General features: G+C 38.1%; 1 protein-coding gene, 1 long non-coding RNA gene and 1 other non-coding gene across 3 annotated transcripts; 1 reads left to right on the top strand and 2 right to left on the bottom strand.

Moving 5' to 3' along the window:
* Positions 1-7,640: 7,640 nt before the first annotated feature.
* Positions 7,641-7,712, bottom strand: trnaq-uug (transfer RNA glutamine (anticodon UUG)). The gene has a single exon. It is a non-coding gene; the product is annotated as a tRNA-Gln (tRNA).
* Positions 7,713-9,347: 1,635 nt separating this feature from the next.
* Positions 9,348-11,946, bottom strand: LOC134326275 (uncharacterized). The gene is made up of 5 exons (XM_063008443.1): positions 11,871-11,946; positions 11,688-11,741; positions 11,376-11,587; positions 10,908-11,067; positions 9,348-9,613 (listed from the first exon to the last, which is right to left on the bottom strand). The coding sequence occupies exons 1-5, from the start codon at positions 11,944-11,946 to the stop codon at positions 9,429-9,431; spliced, it is 687 nt and encodes a 228-aa protein (XP_062864513.1). The 3' UTR covers positions 9,348-9,428.
* Positions 11,947-15,446: 3,500 nt separating this feature from the next.
* On the top strand, positions 15,447-16,747 carry LOC134326828 (uncharacterized). The gene is made up of 3 exons (XR_010014587.1): positions 15,447-15,498; positions 16,289-16,424; positions 16,538-16,747. It is a non-coding gene; the product is annotated as an uncharacterized LOC134326828 (long non-coding RNA).
* The last annotated feature ends 8,251 nt before the right edge of the window (positions 16,748-24,998 follow it).

Raw genomic sequence — 24,998 nt, 5'->3', positions numbered from 1 at the left:
AAAAATAAATAATCTGTTACCACACTGCATATTTCAGACAAAGAATTAGGATGAATCTATATACAAGTCAGTCACTAAACCTTACACTCAACCTCCATTTCTACATGTTTGCTACACTCCGCTGGCTTCTTTACAATTTGCAGGGTTAACATATTGTTGATGTGATATGTAGTATACGCTAAGCGTGGCACACGCAGCCAATACTACATATTAGTTCAGCTTTATGTAACATTGCAAATAAAAAAAACACAGTAAACTGTAAAGTAGCCCCTTTTAATTCAAAGGAATATTGTGACCATAGCTTTATGCTCATTTTATATATTTTATATTATTATTCCTGTTGCTCTTGTTTGGAATATATTACTATTAATTAAATTTTTTTGGTCACAATATCTCAAATATTTAGGAGGACTCTGCATGTAGAAGCGGAATGATGACAAAACCAGACTCTACAGGTAACCGGACACACTTCCGTATACAGCCTTCAAGCTTAAGGCACAGTAGAGTAGAAGAGAGATCTGACACAAAACAAATTCCTAAATCTGTTGAATCAATTGGATAGTCAAAAACCTTTGTGGCATGCCTGAATTCTTTGCAGACAATGTATTTCACTCCCTCAAGGACAATGATATTCTGAACCAAGACAATTTTGCTATTCACTGTAATGCAGCAATCCCTCTCTGATGTGTTAATGATGAACTCATCCATTACCAGCTCTTTAAACTGACAAATGGTTCCTTCAAAGGTCTGAGTGACAGGACCACCCGAATGCTGCATTTTCAATGCTGTTCTAGGGGAGGGCAAAGAAACATCTGTGGAACAATTAAGTTCTGAAAGTCTTCGTATGACTTGGGACAATGGATATCTAGGCTTCCGGACCATTTTTTTTAATTGTTTCAGGTAATTTTCAAAAGGAAACCCTGATATAAGGTCCAAATGGCCATGTATTTTTACATCACCACAAAGGTGTATCAGCCCATGTATATTATAAACCAAAAATTCATGACCATAGAGCTCCCCAAAATAATCAACAAATGACACCAGCAAAGTTTCTGCAAAGCTATTCAACAACAAACAATATGAAGGACTTGCCAAGATGTAGATGCTCACAGATAACAACATAAAGTTCTGATAAATCTCAGTAGGTAACACATCTCTCAGAACTACAGGACCTGTGTACAGTCAAAACTGGCGTAGCTCTGTTGCCTTCCACCGTAACCGCTCAGAAAGCGCCCTAGGTCTTCTGGCAAATTCTGTTGGTATGTTAGGCCTCAGAGCAATCAATTTTTCTGAGATGCAATACACCTGTTGAGATGAAATCCGGCAACGCAAGGGGCCACCATTGCCCCTCCACAAGTCCAGCAGGCGACACATCACGCCTAAGCACACTAAATGCATGTAGTCATGTGGAAAACCACTGACCATACCAACAGTGGTTTCAGAAAGAGGAGAAGGTTGCACATGATGGTCTTCATCCTCTAAGTTTGCAAAAGACACATCTGTTCTTTGTCTTGCATCCACTTCTGGAAATGTCATTCGATTGCTGATATAAACACCAGACTGTACGCATTTGTCACAGCCGCTGTAGCCATTGTGGGATTTAATACCCTTAATAAATGCCCTAGCAGGAGCATCACAAACAACTGAGGACAATGTCAAGTAAAAAGTTTTACCACTGACAACAAACCCACTACTCATTGATTTCAATTCACTGACCAGATCGTTCAGGTACTCTGACAATGACCGAGGCTTCGAATTACCACAAAATATGGCTATTAAAACAGGCTTCTTTGTACAGCCTTTAAGCATCCCTAAAATTGGCCAGAATTGCACAGCACAGCTTTTAAAAATCGGAAGACCATCAATATTCAACTGTAACTTAAAAGTGTGCCGATTTGGGACAAAAGATGACAGTTTTTCAAACACCCCACTGAACATATTCAACACACCAAAGTAATAAAATGATCCACCAGCCAAATAAGCAACATTGTATGAAGTTTGTGTTTTGAGCAATGATCGTGCATCTTTGGGCAAGGATGGATGGTGAGCTTTCAGTATACACAGCAGAGCAGACAACGCAACCAATGAAATACTAAAACAAGTTGCCCGATCTCTCAAACAGCCTGCTAAATCATCTTTGGGAAAATCTTCATCATCGTCAGAACTGTCACAAGATGACATACTAGCCCCATTATTCCCTGACACACATATCGCACAGTTTTTGGGGGACACTAAGGAAACATCTCCAAAACTTCCACCCACATCTTCTTCACTTAAAGATTCTAGTAAACCATTGATCCTTTTCTTAGCTTTCTTCCTTAAATTGCTGCGTGCTGTATTCCACCAATGTCTCTCCATTATACACTTAACTGTTTTTTTTTCTGCTCTTCAGAATATCTCCAGTCTACGGAGCCCCCTAGGGGTCACTAAGGAAAAAAAAATATGTGAAGACGAAATCCGTACCCTCGGTTTAGTAAATCGTACCCTCAGTTTAGTAAACCGTACCCTCGGTTTAGTAAACCGTACGCACGGATTGTCTGCGTTACAAGTTTTACTGTGCGCCCACACCCCGTTTTACGGTAATACAGTTGCGAAGCATTGAAGAGAATAAAGCATCTTTTTACAGCTGGGGTGATGGGATAGCAAACTTATTAAAAAGTCAAATCAAAATCTTATCAAATGCCACCCCACAATCATAAATAACACGAGTACTCATCTTGTGATTTGAGACTATTTTACCTTAGGAATTTAGAATAATAGGATTGCAAACCAACGTAAAGTGAAATGTACAGTATAAATGTCTGAGACTCATAAAGTCAGTAAGTAGAAGTAGAAGTATTCTTTAAGAGTCTGATGGGGCGATTTGATAATAATTTGATTTGCATTTCACTTTACGTTGGTTTGCAATCCTATTATTCTAAATTCCTAGGGTAAAATAGTCTCAAAATCACAAGATGAGTACTAGTGTTATTTATTGATTTATTTATTGTTTATTTATTGTTATTGATTTGACTTTTTAATAAGTTTGCTATCCCATCACCCCAGATTACTACAGTAAAGATGTATGAAATGTATTCCATTAATAAAAGAGTTCATGCTCTTAAAGAAAAAAGTGGAGTACTTTGATAATAATTTGATTTGCTTATTTTAGACCTTTCAAATTGGTCTGTAAGAATTCCACTTGTTTTAATGGAATTTTAAAATTATACATTTGCATAATTTTACCATGTTATGTGCTTTTGTTGCCAATATATATATATATATATATATATATATATATATATATATATATATATATATATATATATATATATATATAGTTGCGAAGCATTGAAGAGGATAAAGCATATTTTTGCAGCTTAACATACTATATATTAGATATAACAAACACACACACACACACACACACATATATATATATATATGTGTGTGTGTGTGTGTGTGTGTGTGTGTGTTTATTATATCTAATATATTAAGCTGCAAAAAGATGCTTTATCCTCTTCAATGCTTCGCAACTGTATTACCGTAAAACGGGTTTTAGGCGCACAGTAAAACTTGTAGCGCAGTTAGCGTGACCGCGGACGGACTTTAAACTAAGAGTACAGTTTACAAATCCGTGCGTACGGTTTACTAAACCGAGGGTACGGTTTACTAATCCGTGCGTACGGTTTACTAAACTGAGGGTACGGATTACTAAACTGAGGGTACGGTTTACTAAACCGAGGGTACGGTTTACTAATCCGTGCGTACGGTTTACTAAACTGAGGGTACGGATTACTAAACCGAGGGTACGGTTTACTAAACCGAGGGTACGGTTTACTAATCCGTGCGTACGGTTTACTAAACCGAGGGTACGGTTTACTAATCCGTGCGTACGGTTTACTAAACTGAGGGTACGGATTACTAAACCGAGGGTACGGATTACTAAACCGAGGGTACGGATTACTAAACTGAGGGTACGGTTTACTAAACCGAGGGTACGGTTTACTAATCCGTGCGTACGGTTTACTAAACTGAGGGTACGGATTACTAAACCGAGGGTACGGATTACTAAACCGAGGGTACGGATTACTAAACCGAGGGTACGGATTACTAAACCGAGGGTACGGATTACTAAACCGAGGGTACGGATTACTAAACTGAGGGTACGGTTTACTAAACCGAGGGTACGGTTTACTAATCCGTGCGTACGGTTTACTAAACTGAGGGTACGGATTACTAAACCGAGGGTACGGATTACTAAACCGAGGGTACGGATTACTAAACCGAGGGTACGGATTACTAAACCGAGGGTACGGATTACTAAACCGAGGGTACGGATTACTAAACCGAGGGTACGGATTACTAAACCGAGGGTACGGTTTACTAAACCGAGGGTACGGTTTACTAATCCGTGCGTACGGTTTACTAAACTGAGGGTACGGATTACTAAACCGAGGGTACGGATTACTAAACCGAGGGTACGGATTACTAAACCGTGATTAAACTCAGACTGTTAATGTCATCTGAATGTGATGTAAATGTAAACAGGCTATATATGTACGGTGTGTGGTTGAAACATACACTCACCTTACTAGCTTGGAAGTTTTTGTTCCACCTTTAATCTTGCAGCAGCAATATATATATATATATATATATATATATATATATATATATATATATATATATATATATATATATATATATATATAAATAAAGCATGTTTTATATGCCACAAAGTTGAATCAGTTCATCTGGACACAAGTTTGTAGTAGAGATACGTTTCTTCACTCAATCCGAATGACTTCTTCAGTCAGGAAGAGACTGAAGAAGTCATTCGGATTGAGTGACGAAACGTATCTCTACTACAAACTTGTGTCCAGATGAACTGATTCAACTTTGTAGAATTGTGTACCTGGATTATTGACCATGCATCAACAGACATGTTTTATATGTTTATATGTTGGTGCGGATTATTTGAGAACAATTTCTTTTGAAGCTTGGCTTAAATGCACACTCCTTCGATTCAGTTGAATGATTTTATTTTTTTATATGTGGGCCACTTATGGCACACATGTAGGTAACACTGCCACATCTCTACCAGAAGTGGACCACATCTGTTTTGGAAATTGTGGGCCATATGAGTTTTTTTATATGTGGGCCACTTATGGCACACATGTGGGTAACACTGCCACATCTCTACCAGAAGTGGACCACATCTGTTTTGGAACTTGTGGGCCATATGACTTTTTTTATATGTGGGCCACTTATGGCACACATGTGGGTAACACTGCCACATCTCTACCAGAAGTGGACCACATCTGTTTTGGAACTTGTGGGCCATATGACTTTTTTTATATGTGGGCCACTTATGGCACACATGTGGGTAACACTGCCACATCTCTACCAGAAGTGGACCACATCTGTTTTGGAACTTGTGGACCATATGAGTTTTTTTATATGTGGGCCACTTATGGCACACATGTGGGTAACACTGCCACATCTCTACCAGAAGTGGACCACATCTGTTTTGGAACTTGTGGGCCATATGAGTTTTTTTATATGTGGGCCACTTATGGCACACATGTGGGTAACACTGCCACATCTCTACCAGAAGTGGACCACATCTGTTTTGGAACTTGTGGACCATATGAGTTTTTTTATATGTGGGCCACTTATGGCACACATGTGGGTAACACTGCCACATCTCTACCAGAAGTGGACCACATCTGTTTTGGAACTTGTGGGCCATATGAGTTTTTTTATATGTGGGCCACTTATGGCACACGTGTAGGTAACATTGCCATATCTTTGCCAGAAGTGGACCAGATGTGTTTTGGGGCATGTGGGCCAAATGTGTGTTTTCAATATGAGGGCCACCTTTGGCTCACATGCAGTTTGCCAGTCCCGACAGTGGGCCAGCAATGCCATATCTCAGCCAGGAGTGGCCCACATCCGTATGCTATCTGGGGTGGGTCCTTCTTTACTTGTCAGTGTGGTACGTTAATTACATTTACATTTTCAGCATTTAGCAGACGCTTTTATCCAAAGCGACTTACACATTGAGCAATTGAGGGTTAAGGGCCTTGCTCAGGGACCCAACAGTGGCAACTTGGTGGTAGCGGGGCTTGAACCGGGAACCTTCTGTTTACTAGTCCAGTACCTTAACCACTGAGCTATCACTGGCCCATTTATCTTATCTCATTATTAATTATCTCACAAATCACTTCTCAGTTTTAAAGTTCAAAGGCAGCAGCATCTTTTAGATCAGAACAGCTATTAACACAAAATATCACTAAAGAGGAAATCCTGAAGACAGCAATGTAAATATTTTATTTAAATACAAGCTTTAGTAAAGTTACATAGTTGACCCATGGTAAAAAAGAACCTCACAGCTCAGCACAATGGTTAAACTGCACAACCCAACAAGTTAAAATAACCCATCATGTGTTCTGTCCAATATTTACACAGTACTGGTTTGCCAAATAATAAATTTCCACCTGCATTCAGCCTTTTCTTTCCTGTGTACCAAAAACAGTCGCCAGTGCAGGTCTACAACACGTTACAAAAACATTTGGGACACTTTATTTTTGCTTTCTTTATCTTGCTGGTCACGTTGTATTGAAACTAAAATAAATAAATAAAAACTTAAAATTGAAAAGCAAGTGTTTAGGTTCATTCATCATCTTAACACATATTACAAACTAATCAAGCTCGTCAAATTTCAGACATTGTTCACGTAAACAAAAATCTCAAGTGGAAGCACAAGGTGATTCATTTAATTATAGACGGTGCTGTTTATGGTTTTACACTTAAAAAATGAACAGTTAAAAATAACAACAAACACGACAACAACAATTTAATAATAATGTCACAAATCTGTACCCAAGCAACAAGCTGTAATTTATCTAGCACCACTAGATGGGAACGATCTCTGTACAACAGTTTAAACTTCACTTTAAAAGTCAGTTCAGTGTGTTTTACTGTAGTAAGAATAGCTCCACATGTTTTGTACGTAGTGTTTATGGTATTTAAGCTGGATGGATAGATGGAAGTTAACATGTAATCTAAGGTGATTCTTAAGTTTATTCGCTGCTGTTGGCTTATAAAGTTTTACTGAACAAACTGGATCGTATTTTGGCACTGATGTACCGTCCTGAATGGTGATCTGCTTGGTTGACACAGCTAGCACAAGTAATCGTGGTCTACACCCCACAAGCGCTCTGTTGTACTTGCACATGCGCTGAATGCTACCATCCTGATACTGCTAATGTTTCTAAACTTGAAACTCACGCCAGCTCCCAAATGAAACTTACCATTTGCTGAGTAAATGAAGTCAAAAAGAAAAATACACAGACAACTTCAGACTTTTACATCTCAGAGTTTTTAAACTTATGTGATTGTAATTCTGAGGTAATTTAGAAGTTTTAGGAAGTAAATAAAAGTAATTTTAGTTAAACATTGCCACCCAAGTATCAAAATAACAAACTATTCCACTGTTGGAAAACTGCACTGAGTTAAGTTTAGGACCCAGTTGGTCGGTAGATGGCGCTGTAAACAATGATTTGCCTTTTGGTGTTACAATTCGGCATAGAGCAGTCACATGTGGAACACTATTGTCTACTCGGCACTGATAACAGTGTTATTACTTAAATAAAACCAGGTTCCACCGAGATGTGAACTCAGTTCACTGGATTCAAAGTCCAGAGTGCTAACCATTACACCATGGAACCACACAGTGAGGTCTTATTTAAGCCCAAAAGTTAATAATTACCCAGCTCGCACGATAGATCTGGGCCGATTCCGGCTCCGGTTCGGCAGTGTCGGCTGTCTGTTGGCTCGGCACCCCACATCTGGCCCGAATATGGCTGCATGTCGGCACTGTCGGCTGACTGAGACTCGGCTACATTGCGGCACCCCGCATCTGGCCCGATTATGGCTGCATGACGGCTGACTGAGACTCAAAGCAACTTTTTTTTATCCAATTTAATAGTTGTATATGTATGTGTAAAATTATTTTACAGTCGCTTGATAAGCTTGTTTGACTTGAATCCGATGTATGTACTATAAACCATGATAACTGCTTATAACAATGATAACTGAAAAGTGATTTTTAACTATTACCTTAACGTTAATACATGGGGGTGTCAGATAGAATCAGTTCACTACTTCAATACGAAAGCTACCCTAAACGCATGCGCGAGGAGCCTCGCGCACATAGTTCAGTTTAAATAGGAAAACCGTTATCTTTAACACTTACTCACTGAGGATTTCAAGGTAACGTTAACAGCTGCTCTTTATGACTAAAAACTTACTAAAACATTATATTGAAAATACCGATATATTGTAGTAACAGAACAATATATATAATCAAATAATTTCATATTTTTGATAATTAATAAATTTATTATAGCTATGTTTTAACGTTAGCCAAAAAATGCTAGCTTGGCAGGTACGGTAAACTAACTATCTAGCCAGCTATACATAAATATGGCAGCAAAGGCTATCAAAATTAATTTAAAACATACATCTAAAGGAAACTTACACTGATATTATGAATACGATATAAACCATCTAACAATATAGCCAAGTTATATTACAAACATAATATTATAAAACGATTACATTAGTTACCTATACCTACAGCTGTGTGGAGCTGGTGGTCCATCTTTTTTAAGTAAGGGTCATGATGTATATAAAAGGTTACATTAGTTCCCTCTTCCTGGCAGTTGACAATATTATAAAAACTTTTAGTCATTGGCTGGCATAAATAACCCAGGAAACATGTTTACAAAGACAAAACACATTATCATGCCTAAAGCACATATTTAAAGGTCTTTATACATTTCCTTGATTGAATTATTTAACTAATTAAGTGTTTATATTTCTGCAGTGACTTTTTGTGCACCCAGCTCACTCAGCCATCTTCTGTTATTTGTCCTACACTGATCTTGGTAAGATGTTTACAAAAGCTGCTTTTATCAACATACAGTTTGAAAGACATTTTCAGGATTGATTAGGGATAATGTATGCAAGCACTGTACATAACACTGTAAAATATTATAACCAAAAAGCACATTATCATGTCTAAAGCACATATTTCAAAGTTTGCGCTTATGTTCTTCAGCCTACTAAAGTGTACGTTTTGTTTTTTTTCTGTTACTGTTTTAATTGTACTCTATTATTATTACTTATAATTATAATAAAGTATATATATTTTACAGAGTATTTTCATAGCAATAAGAAGCAAGAACAGTTGTAGTAGTTCCAGTGACCATTAAAGGTTAAATATGGCAGGGAAAAGCCTTTTAAAAATCTACTGCAGGCCAGAACTGGGCCATTATTGGCCCGATAATGGCTCTTCTGGCTAGCAGGTGGTTAAGTGCTGGTATATTGCTGGCAGTCATGGCTGGGATCTGGGCAGCTGTATACGGGCCACAATCTAACCGTCATTCTTTTTGACACCAGGCCAGATCCGGCTGCCGGATGTGGGCCGACACAAAAAGTTCCGGCATGCCAGATTTGGCCCAGAACTGGGCCATACATTTTTTGCTAGCTGGGAAGTAATCTTTTAAGCATTTCTCCGCTTCTGCTTCAGTTGGCGCTGGCAGTACTGGATTTTTCATCGCGGCAGCTGTGTGTGAGAAACAAACAGTATTAAAAGAGTCACAAAATAAGTGCTACACTTATGTTATAATAAAATAGATAAATGGTGCTGTATGTAAGCAAAACGTAACCTAATCTGACAAAAGGACATGGTTTTAAACATGTTGCTTCTTTATTTGTATTTGAGCTTTTATTGAGTTTTTATAAGATTAAATGGGACATTAAAGGTTAAATTTGCTGAGAGCTTTACCCCATTTGAAGTAAAGTCGATTTTTTTGTACAAATTACACAAATTGTATCCTATGTGCTTTGACAACACGTGAAAACCACCTGACCAAATAGCCGGCAGTAAAACGCTGTGACTGACCTGTAGCGAAAAGACTCCTGAGGAGGAGGAGGAGGAGGAGGACACGTGGCGGAGATCAGCTTTCTAAACGGTAGGTTTCAGTTTGTAAACTAAATGAATAAATAAATAAATGTGTTTATCATTACAGTTTAGGTATATGAATACGTGAGTGCAGTTTGGACATGTTTGTAGAATTATCAGTGTGAGTTACCAGGTGCATTGTGGCAAAAGTTTGTGGTGTACCGAATAAGATAAGCTAGCTAGTCAGGTGGCTGCATGATTGGTATAAGGTTAAAGTCCCTACAAAATGAACTCCAGCAGGCCACTGGTGTGAATGTGTCTGACCAAACAATCAAAACAGGCTTTATGAGGGTGGCCTGAAGGCCCCACGTCCTGTAGTGGGCCCTGTGCTCACAGCCCAGCACCTTAGAGCTTGATTGGCATTTGCCATAGAACACCGGAATTGGCAGATCCGCCACTGGCGCCCAGTGGGTCCTGGGTTCCTCCTGGTGCACGCCCGACCTGAATCCAGTAGAACACCTCTGGGACATTATGTTTTGGTCCATCCGACGCCGCCAGGTTGTGCTTCAGACTGTCCAGGAGCTCAGTGATGCCCTGGTCCAGATCTGGGATGAGACCATCCATCGTCTCATTAGGAGCATGCCCCGATGTTGTCAGGCATGCATACAAGAACGTAGAGGCCATACAAACTACTGAGTACCATTTTGACCTGCTGCAATGAAATTTGGGCTAAATGGACTAGCCTGCTGCATAACTTTTTCGCTTTGATGTTTGGAGTGTCTTTGAATTCAACCCTCTCTAGCATGATAATTATAATTTCCATTAAACTATGTGGCATCCTTTAGTTCCTAACACATTACCCAGTTCATATCAGGAAAGATTTAATTTTTTTAACAGTGTATTATATAAACATTCTGATTGTTTCTTTAGGTGTAAATTGTTTATCTTGACTTACCAATAATAACTTGTCCACATGCGGTTTGTTTTAGACCTCGCTTGTCTCCCCTGCCGCACCAGTTAAGGCTTTTCGCAAGGTTGGGGGTGAACACCTTGCTGGCAATTCTCCAGATTGTCTTTTTCATGGTATGTCCACCACTTAGTGACAGCATGTTAATCTGAAATAATGCACAGTAATAGAAATGTATAAACTTCATACATTTTGTTGTTACTATTAAATGTCTTATTTGCATTTTATTTAAAGGTTTTTTTTTATTAAGTATGAATCCTTATATATAAAGTTACATTCTCCCATTGTCACTCACCCAAGTGTTATTTGTATTTTTTTTCTTGCATTTGTATTACATTTTTAAAGTTAAAGCTATCATACGCTTAAAAATATAAAACAACAGGAAATATTTGTGAATACTTTGTGAATCATGTCATGGTCTTATTTGATGGGAAATAATTGATAAATGAGCTTTACCATCCTTTGCTTCAGTCCGTTGCTCAGAAGCCTTTCTTCTAAATTTTCTAGGGCTTCTACTGAATCCAGAGGGATGACATTCAAGTCTTCATCGTCTTGCTGTTGTGGGGGCAAAATTCGACGACCACCCACAAGAGATTCTACAAGAGATGTCAGGTAATTTATCTTCAGGTCCATCTCTCTCAGTGCCTCCAGGACAGTTCTGTCTACAGCTGCAAAATAAAAAAAATATATCATTTTACAAGATCTAGTCCATTTTCTATTCATGATTAATGTGTTGTAGGGCTGTTCATTCTAACTGATCAAACTTACGTGCGCACTGATTGGGTATGAACCGCCTTGACAGTCCCTGCTGTATGGTGGGTGCTGTTAAAGCAGAAATTAAAATGAAAAAGTTCACTCTACAGAAGAGGCATTTTGCACGTTGTTCTTACCTATAATATTTATGTATTAATAAACTGATAAATTGCTTTTCTCCTTCTTCATTAAACTCACCATTGACATGAGGTAGGACGCCCTGGCCTTGTCCTGTCCCCTGAGAAGCATCTGCCCATGTACACTGGTTGGACATGGGCCACCTTGATGGATCTCGTTGTACGGTAGGTGCTGTTTACAGCGAATAAAAAATTAGAAAATACATGACTTTTTTCTTTTTTATTTATTTATTTATTTTAAAAATTTTTTTACAGTGGTGCTTGAAAGTTTGCGAACCCTTTGGAATTGTCTATATTTCTGCATAAATTTGACCTAAAACTTCATCAGATTTTCACACAAGTCCTAAGAGTAGATAGGGAGATTCAAATCAAACAAATAAGACAAAAATATTAGACTTGTTCATTTATTTATTGAGGAAAATGATCCAATATAACATATCTGTGAGTGAATCTTCAGGATTAGCAGATAATTTGAAGGTGAAATTAGAGTCAGGTGTTTTCAATCAATGGGATGACAATCAGGTGTGAGTGGGCACCCAGTTTTATTTAAAGAACAGGGATCTAGCAAAGTCTGCTCTTCACAACACGTTTGTGGAAGTGTATCATGGCACGAACAAAGGAGATTTCTGAGAGAAGTCATTGATTCTCATCAGGCTGGAAAGGGTTACAAAACCATCTCTAAAGAGTTTGGACTCCACCAATACACAGTCAGACAGATTGTGTACAAATGTTGGAAATTCAAGACCATTATTACCTTCCCCAGGAGTGGTCGACCAACAGTGATCACGACAAGAGCAAGGCGTGTAATAGTCTGCGAGGTCACGAAGGAACCCAAGGTAACATATAAGCAACTAAAGGCCTCTCTCACATTGGCTAATGTTGATGTTAATGAGTCCACCATCAGGAGAACACTGAACAACAATGGTGTGCATGGCAGGGTTGCAAGGAGAAAGCCACTGCTCTCCAAAAAGAACATTGCCGCCCGTCTGCAGTTTGCTAAAGATCACATGAACAAGCCAGAAGACTATTGGAACAATGGAACAGATCTTTTTGGTTTAAAAGAGAAGCGTTATGTTTGGAGAAGGGAAAACACTGCATTCCAGCATAAGAACCTTATCCCATCTGTGAAACACGGTGGTGGTAGTATCATGGTTTAGGCCTGTTTTGCTGCATCCGCAAGAAAATGTGGGTCACGCAGCAAGACAACAACCAGAAGCACAGAAGTCATTTTACCAAAGAATAGTTAAAGAAGAATAAAGTTAATGTTTTGGAATGGCCAGGTCAAAGTCCCGATATTAATGAAACAATGTTGTGGATGGACCTGAAGCAAGCGGTTCATGGGAGGAAACCCACCAACATAACAGAGTTGAAGCTGTGAAGTTGTACGGAGGAATGGGCTAAAACTCCTCCAAGCCGATGTGCAGGACTAATCAGGAGTTTTCGGAAACGTTTAGTTGTAGTTATTGCTGCACAAAGGGGTCACACCAGATACTGAAAGCAAAGGTTCACATACTTTTACCACTCACAGATCTGTAACATTGTCATTTTTTTATTGAAGAAAATGGTCCAAAGTCTAATATTTGTGTCTCATTTGTTTGATATGGTTCTCCTTATCTACTTGTAGGACTTGTGTGAAAATCTGATGATGTTTTAGGTCAAATGTATGCAGAAATATAGAATTCTAAAGGGTTCACAAACTTTCAAGCACCACTGTAGTTTTGGTTTTGACAAGGCATGATGAGAAAATTAGCTTGGTTATGGCAATTATGGCACATCCTGTGCTTTTGAGAATGCCTGATTTTTATTATTTGAGGTAGAACACCCTGGCCTTGTCCTGTACACTGGTCAGACATGGGCCACCTTGATGGTTCTTGTTGCATGGTATATGCTGTTTACAGGGAATAAAAAAAAAAAGATACTCAGAAAATGTGTGACTCTAGTTTTGTTTTGACTGGGCATGATGAGAAAATTAGCTTGGTTATGGTGATTATGGCTCATCCTGTGTGTCACAAGAAGACTAACTAACCTGGGCCCAGATTCTTAAAAGAATCTTGGTGTAAAGATAAACTTAACTGGTAGAGCGAGCATCACACTAAACACACACTCTGACAGTTAAGATTATCTTAACACTATTTTAAGCATCATATTCGTGCTCAGATGCTTTTGAGATTAAAAGTGTACTTAACTGTCATAGCTGTATGGTGGGTGCTGTTAATGGGGAAATTAAAATAAAAATGGTTACTCTACAGAAAATGCCTGACTTTTATTCTTTTATTTTAGCGACCTAAAGTGTCATTGTTAACTATATTATTCATGTATTAATGCCCAACTGGAAAAAAAATATTTTTCTGCTTCTTCAGTAAACTCACCACTGACATGAGGTAGAACACCCTGGCCTTGTGCTGTCCCATGAGAAGCATCTGCCCATGTACACTGGTTGGACATGGGCCACCTTGATGCATCTTGTTGCATGGTAGGTGCTGTTTACAGAAAATAAAAATAAAAAATGACTTTGTGATATTACATTTTTTCCATATCACCCACCTCTAACTCTGAGATTATTTATTTATAGTTTTGGTATTGACAGGGCATGACTAGATTAGTTTGGTTATGACAATTATGGCTCAATTATGGAATGTCACAAGAAGACTAACTAACCTGGGCCAAGATTCCCAAAAGGTTAGTTCACCCTTAGTGTTAAGATTATCTTAACTTGTAGAGCGAGCATTACACTTAAGACTTACGCTCTACTAGTTAAGATTCATAAACACTAATTTAAGAATCATATTCATGCTAAGATGCTTTTAAAAACCCCATGCCTGCTTTATAACTAACTCACATGGCTGTTAAGTCCTGTCTTTAGTTAATAATTGCTCGTTAACCGCAGGACTTCTTATGAATTAAAAAAATTGTTTCACCATGTGTATTGTCATGATAGAAACTATTTGCAGTGCTATGTCCAGCTTTATTAGCTGATACAGCCCCATCTAATTAAAGCCAAGAGTGATGATTTTGTACACTAGCATTTTATTTTTAAACAGGCCACCAAAGTGGATACTAAACAAAGCAACCAGCAGCTAAGCAGCCCCCTTAAAACACTTACTGTACTGAATTACTAAAAATTAAAGTTCCAAATCTTTAAGGGCCTAGATAGTATACAAAATGTATAGAATTTAGAGAATTAAACATTTTCTCTGACTGCGGAACAAATGGGGTAATCTTCAAAAATAAATCACAAGTTTGTTGTGTGCTCATGTTAGCTTCAAATCAGAAGTGTTTAATGTTGATACCTTGAAGTCTCAGTTGTAATTTGACGTATGTAACTATGATCCCAATTTATCCTTGGCGTAAAAGTAATCTATTGTTCCAAATGCACAAACACTTTCAAATTGCAAATTGCAAACTAGCATTGACATTATGATAACATCAACTTTTTTCTTAAATGTAATTGAAAATTCCTTGAATGTTGTCTTTGTTGTGTTTAACATTTGGGAGCCCTTGGTAAGTGAAAATAAGTACAGATACTCTACAGAGAACACAATTACTATTTTTAGCTGAATTTAACATGTTGGAAAAAAGTAAACATAAAATGTGGCGTGACATACAATTGTCCCCTGCTTCTGATTTGTCGTCATTTAGGACAGTGTTGCTGTGGTGATCCATGTGTTGAATAAAGCAGAAAAGACCGGGTAAGTATTTAATTTTTTTTCAGAAGTGCCAATATCTATAGTGGACAACAGTCATTTCCTTCATGTGGGGAAACAAAAATGGCTTTCTGATCATTAACGAAACATGATATTAACAAGTTGGATTGATGATGTCTGAATGTCCATTTGCATAATGAGATTGATACTAATATTTTATTAAAACAGAAGTTTTTACTGCTTAAAGGTAACAGGAGAAAATGCATGCTGTTGATTACTTCAGTCATTAGGTTAAAAATACTGAAGTGTTCCTTTTAAATCCACCATTCTAAATGTTTCAGACATTATACCTTGACTATCTGACAGATTGTTACACCACTCCTGCTCTGCTCTTCCAGGCTGGAAGGTGCTGGTTAGTGCTAAGAATGCAAAAAAGTCAGGTTTAGAGCGTTGACATTTTTGCAACTCTTTTGTGATTAAAGGTGTAGCTATGGTATGAGATTGTTAGTAGATGACATGCACTGTGGTTGCTTCAACAACAAAAATGTGTGTAGTCTGTGTGGTAGGATCCACACAATTGTAAAATTAAATGCACTAACCGTTATTTTTTGAACCATGTTTTTGTCTTTGTGGTGGGGCTGGGTGCCTTGGTGCATTTGCAAGTTTTAATTTGGCAGGTTGTGGTTCTTCTTCTTCTTCTTGTTCAGAGGAAGAGTATATTTTCTTTCTACAAGAGTACAGTAATAAATTAGCAATAGGTCGTACACACTGCAGAATTGTTTTACAATATTTATACCACAGTATGCACAGCTCACTTCCTGACTCTCTTTCCCAGAGTTTCTGTGCTGGAGTTTCTTAACTCAGTTTCTGAGTTAAGATCTGATGTGTAGCATGACTTTTTCCAGTTGGCAACAATGTTGTCAAACGACTCTGTGAGGAGGGCAAAAAAAGAAAAAAGCAGCTTAGATCAGGTATATTATGGTTACAATAATATATTTTTCCATATAGTGTGTGGTCACCAAACTTTTATTATCACCTGATTCATAAAGTATTCGCACGCTGTGCTTGCTCCACCCTTTATCAGGCTGTGGGACCTCTGATTTCCTGACACTTTTCAAGAGTCGGTTTTCATCTTTGTAGGGAGGCCACCAGGAGAAGCCATCCTTATACCAAGATTTTGCCACTGGTCCGGTCTTCTCCTCCCCAACAAACTCTACTATGTACATTCTGCACAGTTAGTCAAAAGATACAAAACAGAATCATTGTCACATTCAATGTATGTTATTAAAGTTATTAAAGGATCTATTGCTTGTTTATTACATACCTTTGTCTTTTGCACACCTGTCTTGCTAGTGAACCTGAGTATAAGAAGACAACTGAGTAATTGTATGAAAATATGGTAATATGGTTAATATGGTAAATAATCCATACTCCTTTGATAAGTGTACACACTTAAAAAATATGGTTCTTCAAGGGTTCTTTAGTAAAGTGAATGACCATGAGCATTAAGGACATATATAGAATGGAGAATTCGTTGTACATGTTTCTATTTAGCACCAAGAGGGTGCTTGTAGTGTTACAATGTCAAGCTTGTAACAATAGAAGAAACATTTTGGTGCTGTATAGAACCATGCACAACACAATCTAAAGAACCATTTCACTATGCAAAGAACCTTTTAAGCATGAAATGGTTCCATATAGAAATCATAGTTCTAAGTAGAACTACTTCCTTAACTAAAGAACCCTTGAAAAAAATCATTGTTTTGTCAAGGGTTCTCTGAGTCATGCCACAGAAGAATTACTTTTGGTTCCATAAAATACTGTTTGTAGAAGGGATGTGTGAGTGTGAAGAAGTCTTAAAGAATCTTAATTTGGAAAAGGTTTTTTTTTTTTTTTTTTTTATTTTAAAGTTTCTTCACACTCTCACGTCCCATGTGCAAACTTTGTATTTTATGGTAACAAACGCGAATCTTCTGTGGCATCACTCAGAACCCTTTGACAGTTTTCCATAAAGAAAAAAGTAATCCTGGATTGATCTTAATCACTATCTGGGAACACTGACCCTGTGGTGTGTTGACATTTTTGCAAAGTTCCTGATTTTGTGCACTTTTTCGACTGCTCAACTATAGTGAAGGTAAATATATTTAAATGTAGGTTTGATCATTTTTACACATGTATTTAATAATAAATGGGAGATAATGTTAACTATCCATTGAACGACTAAATTAACATGCTTCTTTAATATATAGTTTCTTGATGTTTGAAAGAACCTGTGTATTTTTATTCAGCGTTGTCCAGACTTATCCACAACTGGCCAGTTAACTGCTGGATTTCTTTCCAGACAAGCCAGAGCACATCAGGTTAACTGTTTAAAGACTGAGGCCAACTGATTACACAAGTATATGTGCCCAGGCTGCTTTATGAAAACCTGCAGCCACACCGGCCCTTTGCGGATGTAGGGTACTCGCCTACTATTTATTTAACTGGCTGAAGCATGTATCACATGCTTTACGTGGAGAGGTGTGACTTCAAAAAAACAAACAAAAAAAACCCCAAAGAACTAAAGGTGAGTGGTTTAGCTGCGGCTGATGAGAAACGGAGGGATTTCACGTAGTATGTTGAAATTTTCACTGCTTAAAAGTCTGCGGAGAGGTAATACTAACATTTCGTGTTTTTCTAAAGGCATGTTTCTTAGCGTTAGCTAAAGCTAAAATGAGACGAGGTTAGCTAGGATACTAGTGCTAGCTAGCAAAAGTCGTTTAGCTCGTAATTACGCTACTGATGTAAGTTAATAACAGAATTGTATTCAGAATTGACACTTCTAACTAACAAATACCAAAACTATTTCTGGCTAACGCTATAGCTAGTTTTTTAGCTTCAAGCTAAAGTCGTAATGCTAGCCAAGTTAGCTAGCTAGTGCTACTTACTTTGTAAATGGGGGTAAATACTTTGTATACAAACAGGAGTGTAACTTATACTCAGGGAAGATGTACTGAAGAAAAGTCAGTGGAATTACTATATACAAAAAGCAACTATTTGCTACAATAAATCGATGGCTTTGACGGGTAGAAGAGCAGCGTGTCAGGCTATAGCTTACAAAACCGTTGAGTGTCCGTTAACTGGTTCGCTCGCGCTAATCTTTTAAATTCGCCACGAAGATTCTAACTCATCCACGTGCACAGTTAGTGTTTCGTGCTTGAGCTATAACTCCTAATGAGATGATTTGTTAGTTCAGTGTTGGTATAAAAAGTGAGAACTTCAAAATATACAGGGATATGGATTTTAAATGCCAGGATTGGTAATCACTGGACTCCATTTCATGCCACCTATAGCTAATGTCTAAATATTTCCCTTTAAGCTCAACGTATTTGGTCGTTTCTAAGACAAAGTTGTTCTCTCCCTCATTGAATGCTAGTGGAATTCTTTAACGCTTATATATCGTAAGATGGTTCTCCAGTCTTATCCATAAATGGCTAGTGTGGCTGCAGGTTTAAACATCAGCTAAGCAGAAACATACCTGATTCCTTATCAGTTTTTCTAATTGAAATTAAATGGCAACATGATTTAAAATGATGAAATTAGGTGTTCTTGCCTAAGGCATATGCATGCTTATCGTGTTAACCAAACTACACGTGCTTATGCATGCAAGTATTAAGAGCATATGAGATTAGATGCGTTAGTATCAGAACATGTATTTCGATCAAAGGCAGGTTGTTTTTTAATATTAGTAACTGGGTTTAAGCTGGATTGCTCTCTGACAGACCCATAGTTTTTCCTGAAGCTGTAAATCTTTTTGTGAAAATATTCAGAACAAAATATGAATGCCAACATTGGGCATTAAATGTACCCATAAATTTAGGATGGTTCTTGGCGTTTTTTTCCATCAAATATATACATTTTTCTTAGTAACAGGGTAGCTCTTGTCTTCATTTCATAGCTTCATGTTCATGCGTTCATTTAATGTGACGTCAACAGCTCCCTTTACTCATTATCAAATGTTTTCTAATGCCTGAACAATTATATGCAATTTCTCTGTCCTGTTTGCAGAACTTAGGTGGTTGTGGAGAATCAGATGACTGGTCTCTTCCAGACATTGGTTGTGAGATCTTTGGCAGTAAATACAGACACCCTTCTAATGAAAGGTCCTCACTTCAGCTGAAGAGAAAGAAGTTGGTTCATGACTCCTAGGCACACAGGGTGCATGTAGGTAACTCCTGTGTATAAATCTGAAATGTTTTGGTTCTCAGCCTACCTGAGCACAAATAACTGTCAAATACTCAGTTTTAGTCATTTGTTTTGATTGATCTAAGAGATTAGAATTTGTTAATCTAACTTTGCTGATCCTGAGATCAGCTGATCAGATCATGTGATTCACATTTAGCAGATTGATAGAGGCCCCTCAGTCACAGGGTCACGGAGATTGGTTATTCTAGGCTAGCGCAGGGGTGCACAACTCCAGTCCTGGAGGGTTGGTCTCAGCAAAGCTTGGTAGTTGCCCTACTCAAACACACCTGATTCAACTCATCAGTTAATTATAGAGATGTGCCGATCGGGGTTTTTGGCACCGATTCCGATCTGCGATCTTCTTTCAGGGACATCGGCCGATAGCCGATTGCGATCGGGGGGGGGGGGGGGGGGGGGATTTAGCAGTAAATAAAATAAATAAACTTAAAAAGAGCCTCACAGTGAAGATAAACCGGAGCAGCGCGCGCGTGTGTGTGTGTGTTTGTGTGTGCCCTTAGAAGATACGCTTTGTTCACAGTATCGCTATAAGTGATTCATTGATTCATGAGTCGATTCATTTTTCGCCAAGCGTAAGTTTCTCTTCTCAGTTATCTCTCCGTGTTAACTGTTATTAATTAAATGTCGTGGTTTTAAATAAACACCAGCTACTACAGAACATTCTGTGTGACTCTCTTACATTAAAAAGCTTAATTAAAAAGCTTAATTAAACTGCTATTACCACAGATCTGTAACCGAGTCAGACTCGTTCCGTCTAAGGAGCTAAAAGTTCAGCAGATGATCCTGAACTAACGAATTTGGTAATGAATAAACTTTTGCCTCTGATTTGCTCTGTAACATTTTCTGTTCTCATCTACATCACAAGTAAGAACCGCTTACGATTTACCAAAGTGAACCAGGAGTTTATATAACGTGCTGATAGAATCGACTCAGATGTGACCGGGTTGAATTATCTTTTTAAAGTAAATATTACAATCAGCAAAATTACATCGTATGTATGATGCACAAAGTTAATGATGTTATTTTAGGTCATGAAGAGCTTTCACTGTGGTTTCTGTACGATGGTTGATGAATGGTGATGTGATGGTTGGCGTCTGGATCAATCCACTGAGCTGTTAACTTAACATGGTCTTTATATATCACACGATCGGATCGGCTACATTTAGGAGATATCGGCCGATCGCCGATAGCATATTTTGATTAAAAATCGGCCGATACCGATTCATAGCCGATCGATCCTCCCATCTCTAGTTAATTACCAGACAAAGTGGGTGTATTTCAGTAGGGCAACTCCCAAACTTTGCTGGAGACCAACCCTCCAGGACTGGAGTTGTGCACCCCTGTGCTAGATGGAAATACAGACTTTGTGCAGGGCTGCAGAAACGCCCATGTTTATTTGGCTGCATGTTCAGAGCCACGTAAACATGGGGGAGGGTTGGGGGGGGGGGGGGGGGGGGCAGTCTGGCCTTTTTTTCCCTTTTCTTTTTATTTATTTTTTTGATTGGATATTCACCTATTTGATCTTTTTGAAATATTTTTATTCTAAGTAAAAATAAAACTGCTAAGTCTAACGCTAAACTGTAATGGAGTAGCATTTTAGCCTACCCAGTATTACAATCATTTTGCTCTGAAAAAGGCCTCAATTGTTTATGGTATGGTTTCCACAAGATGTTGGAAACATTCCTTTGAGATTGTGGTGCTTGTTGACAAGGTTGTCATGCAATTGCTGCAGAGCTTTCAGGTGCACTTACATGTTACCAATCTCCCCTTCTGCCAAATCACAAACGTGCTCTACTGGATTAAAACCTGGTAACTAGGAAGCCCACTAAAGAACACTAAACTCATGTTCATAAAATCAAATAACGCTGGAAGTCATTACAAGATGGTAAACTGGTCATGAAAAGGTGCACATGGTCAGCAACAACACTCAAATAGTCTGTGGTATTCAAGTGATGAATTGATCTAAATAGACCCAAAGTATGCAAAGAGGCTGCAGTGGGCACAGGCTCACCAAAACTGGACAGTTGAAGACTGAGAAAACATAGCCTGGTCTGATGAAACATAATTTCTGCTGAGGTACACAGATGGTAGGGTCAGAATTTGACACAGCTTGAATCCATAAACCCAGCCTGCCTTGTGTATATAGAATGTCACAGACTGTTTGAGTATTGTTGCTGACCATGTGCATCCTTTCATGACCATTTCACTTTCAATTGAACAAACTGATTACAATAATTACAGTTACTCCCTTTTTTTCTTCTTTCTTTATTAGTGACTCAATTTCATTAGTTTGACAGCACTTGGAAATGGATGCTGAAACTCCAAATCCCAATCCTGGTCACCTTTGGTAAGTTCTCTTGGTCATTTGTATGGTTGTTAACTTGACTGCCTATAATGAATCATCTTATTTATAGTTTTTTCCTTAATGCTGTTATAGTTTCTACTGGTGAATAGATTTCTGTTTTTGAACTGTGATATGAGCTCAATATGAGCTTAGGTTTGCTTTCAGTCTTAAATTATCAATTGATAAAAAACACAAAAGCATTTGCTAAATGTGAATAAAATTTCGATTGGACAGTTTAACCAATAATCGTAACTCTGCAATGCTTCCTATTGAGCCTCCAACACACTCTCACTCAGCAGATGTTAACAGCTGTAGATCATTCTGAAATGGCAGACGAATGTTAACATTAAACAAAAAGTTTGGAATAAACGTTGCCTGCTGCATCTCCTGTTTCAAAAGTGCTCATCAAATCTCAAGCCGTCACATCATAAGATTAAAACTTTGTTGCCATGGTTATCATTTAATTAGACTTCTCACTTTTATTAAGACGATGGTATATAAACAGAACTCCATACAGCTTGGTAATCTCAGACCCTGCTGTTTCAACTGAACAAATGTTTGATAGTAAGGTGAGCAAAGCATGTTCTAGTGGACATGCTGCACCAGTCAGAGAAGGAACCTCTCCTCTGACTGGTTATCAATGCCCAATTTCACTGCTCATTTCCAAAAAATGCAGAGCTGAACTTCATTGCATAACTCAAAATTGCAGTACTACTTACAAATGAATGAGTTCTGGCTGCTTTGTTAGTTCCATCACTGGCATGCTGAGTAATAAACTTTCACCAAAACCCTTGTGGTTTAGTGAAAGCAGCAGTGTAAAGCAGTGTAGTACTACCTTTCAGCTCTGTGCAAATTACTGTAGCATATCACAGTGCTCAAACAATGAGATACTACAGCTATAATTTAGGATTCAGGCATTCCGGAGAGACAAATGGTAAAAATTTAACAAACAACTGACGGTTAATTAAAAGGAAACTCAAAATGCAGTACTGTATATCACAGTGCTCAAACACTTCTGAATATTACAGAAACTGTTGGTATGTGTGTGATACAGACAGAAGCTCTGTTAGCCAGCTGATGGAGTTTAAAAAAAATAAGGTTAGCTATACTATTTGGCCCCAACTGATGACCGTGACCCAAATGGAGCATTATGTTGGCCAGCTGCAGCAGAGCTCTCACACAGCATCCTTAGTTCAGGTGCTTTATTAAGCTTATGCAGTGGAAGTGAGTTTACACTGCTTTCTTTTAGCTGGAGGGAAGCACAGGCTTTTTTGTTGATGTTACATTTCTCAAAAACTTAAACCTCATTCGAATCTTAAGACATTTAGTTGAAAGTTAAATATAAGTAATACAAAGTGTATTTTCCAGATGAAGTGTTTTGTTGCAGCAGTGCACACACACCAATGCACACAGTTATAAGGACACTTGTAGAATTTCTACAGTGCACCTTTTTTGTATTGTAAATCTTGCTATTTTTGTTTCTAGGTGAATGCAGACATCATATGTGTTGCCTGTAGCAGCCATGCAAGGGTTTTGAGTTGTCTTGAAAGTTTCTGATGAGTGGAGTTTTAACCCAATTTCCATCTGCTGCACCTGTACTGCATGGATTCTTGACCATTTCTGCATGGTAGTAAAAAAAAAAAACTGCTACCCTCCTCGCTCCTGTAATGCAGACCACATTTACAGCTTCGTAAAGTGTTTAATTACTTTGACTCTTGCTGAACTTTAAATTTGTGCATGTCACAACACACATGGAACACATGAGCAAAGAAGAGTGTAACATTTCTGAAGGCATTGATCTATGCTACTTCTGTTGCTATTTGCAATAAAATAAGTGTGCTTACCTTCAACGTGTCTTGCTTCGTTTTCGTTTTGTGATGTTGAACTTGGGTCCATCAGATCATCAAATGCCAGATACAGTAGTTACTGAGTTATATTTGTTTTGATTTTGTAATGTAACTCAGGAAGTATAAAAAGTAAACAAAGATCTTGTCCAGCTACTGGACAGTTTCCAACCAAATTTTCAGGGCTTGGTATAAGATGTGAATTCATGCATGCTGCAATTGGTCCAAGTCTAATGTCTAATATACGTGTGTGTGTGTGTGTATAAATATATATATTTTTTACTATATTAAGTAGATTAAATATTCAAATGTCTGTAAAATTTTCTTAGCAGAGGTAAGATCCACGAATGTTATACTTTCCATTAACTTTAAAGAAACCTTTATTTTTCTTGCATGTACTTGATCCGTTATTTAGCTGTTTAGATGTTTAGACAAGTATGAGGTTTCCTAGTTGCACTAATGGAGAATAAATGCATATGGTCATATGTTCAATTCAGCGTGGCCACTGCAGAAACTGCTGCATGTGTGTTTCTCAATCAACAACATAATGAATGGTGTGGGTTTTTTTTTTTTTGTTCTCCTCCCCACTTTTATTTCATCCTTCTCCAAAGGTAGGTCACATTTGCCTGTCTGTATGAACTGGTAAGCCGTGCGACCTCGCCCAGTGTAGTTATGCCGTAAGTGCGAGTTAATAAAGAGGTTTAAAAAAACAGTAATAATTCTACCTTCCAGCGTGCTGGGACTACTTTTTTTATGTTGTGAGCATATGGTGTGAAAGTTCGACAGCTCGGGTGAAAATCGCTGCATAATGCAGATGTCAAAAAGACGTGTATGCGTATACGTTCAATATGTAGAACGCGGTGATGATGATGAGACCAAAGTAAGATCAAGTTAAATGGAACGCGATGCAATTAAGATGTTCCGACCTTTTCCAGACATCTCTGAGACGTATATGTGCTATCAGGGAGATTACATTTTCCAGGATGTAATGAGTAAAGTAATCCCATTACAATTTTAATTAAGTAATAAGTAATGAGTAATCAGTAATGGGTTACTTTTTTGAGTAACAACACTGCTCAGGTAGCTTTAGCGAGGACTACAGTCAGTCCAAGCAG

The sequence above is a fragment of the Trichomycterus rosablanca genome, chromosome 14 (assembly GCF_030014385.1).
Source record: "Trichomycterus rosablanca isolate fTriRos1 chromosome 14, fTriRos1.hap1, whole genome shotgun sequence".
Lineage (NCBI taxonomy): Eukaryota > Metazoa > Chordata > Actinopteri > Siluriformes > Trichomycteridae > Trichomycterus > Trichomycterus rosablanca.
The sequence above is the reverse complement of the archived record's forward strand: the minus strand, read 5'-3'. Positions and strand labels throughout refer to the sequence as shown.

Bases quoted from the DNA above. Each gene is read 5' to 3' on its own strand.
- LOC134326275 (XM_063008443.1), bottom strand. From the start codon at position 11,946: ATGTCCAACCAGTGTACATGGGCAGATGCTTCTCAGGGGACAGGACAA. The intron at 11,588-11,687 runs GTAAGTTTGATC...TTTATTTTGCAG, and splicing joins CATACCCAATCAGTGCGCAC to CTGTAGACAGAACTGTCCTG. The intron at 11,068-11,375 runs GTAAAGCTCATT...GCATTATTTCAG, and splicing joins ACGGACTGAAGCAAAGGATG to ATTAACATGCTGTCACTAAG.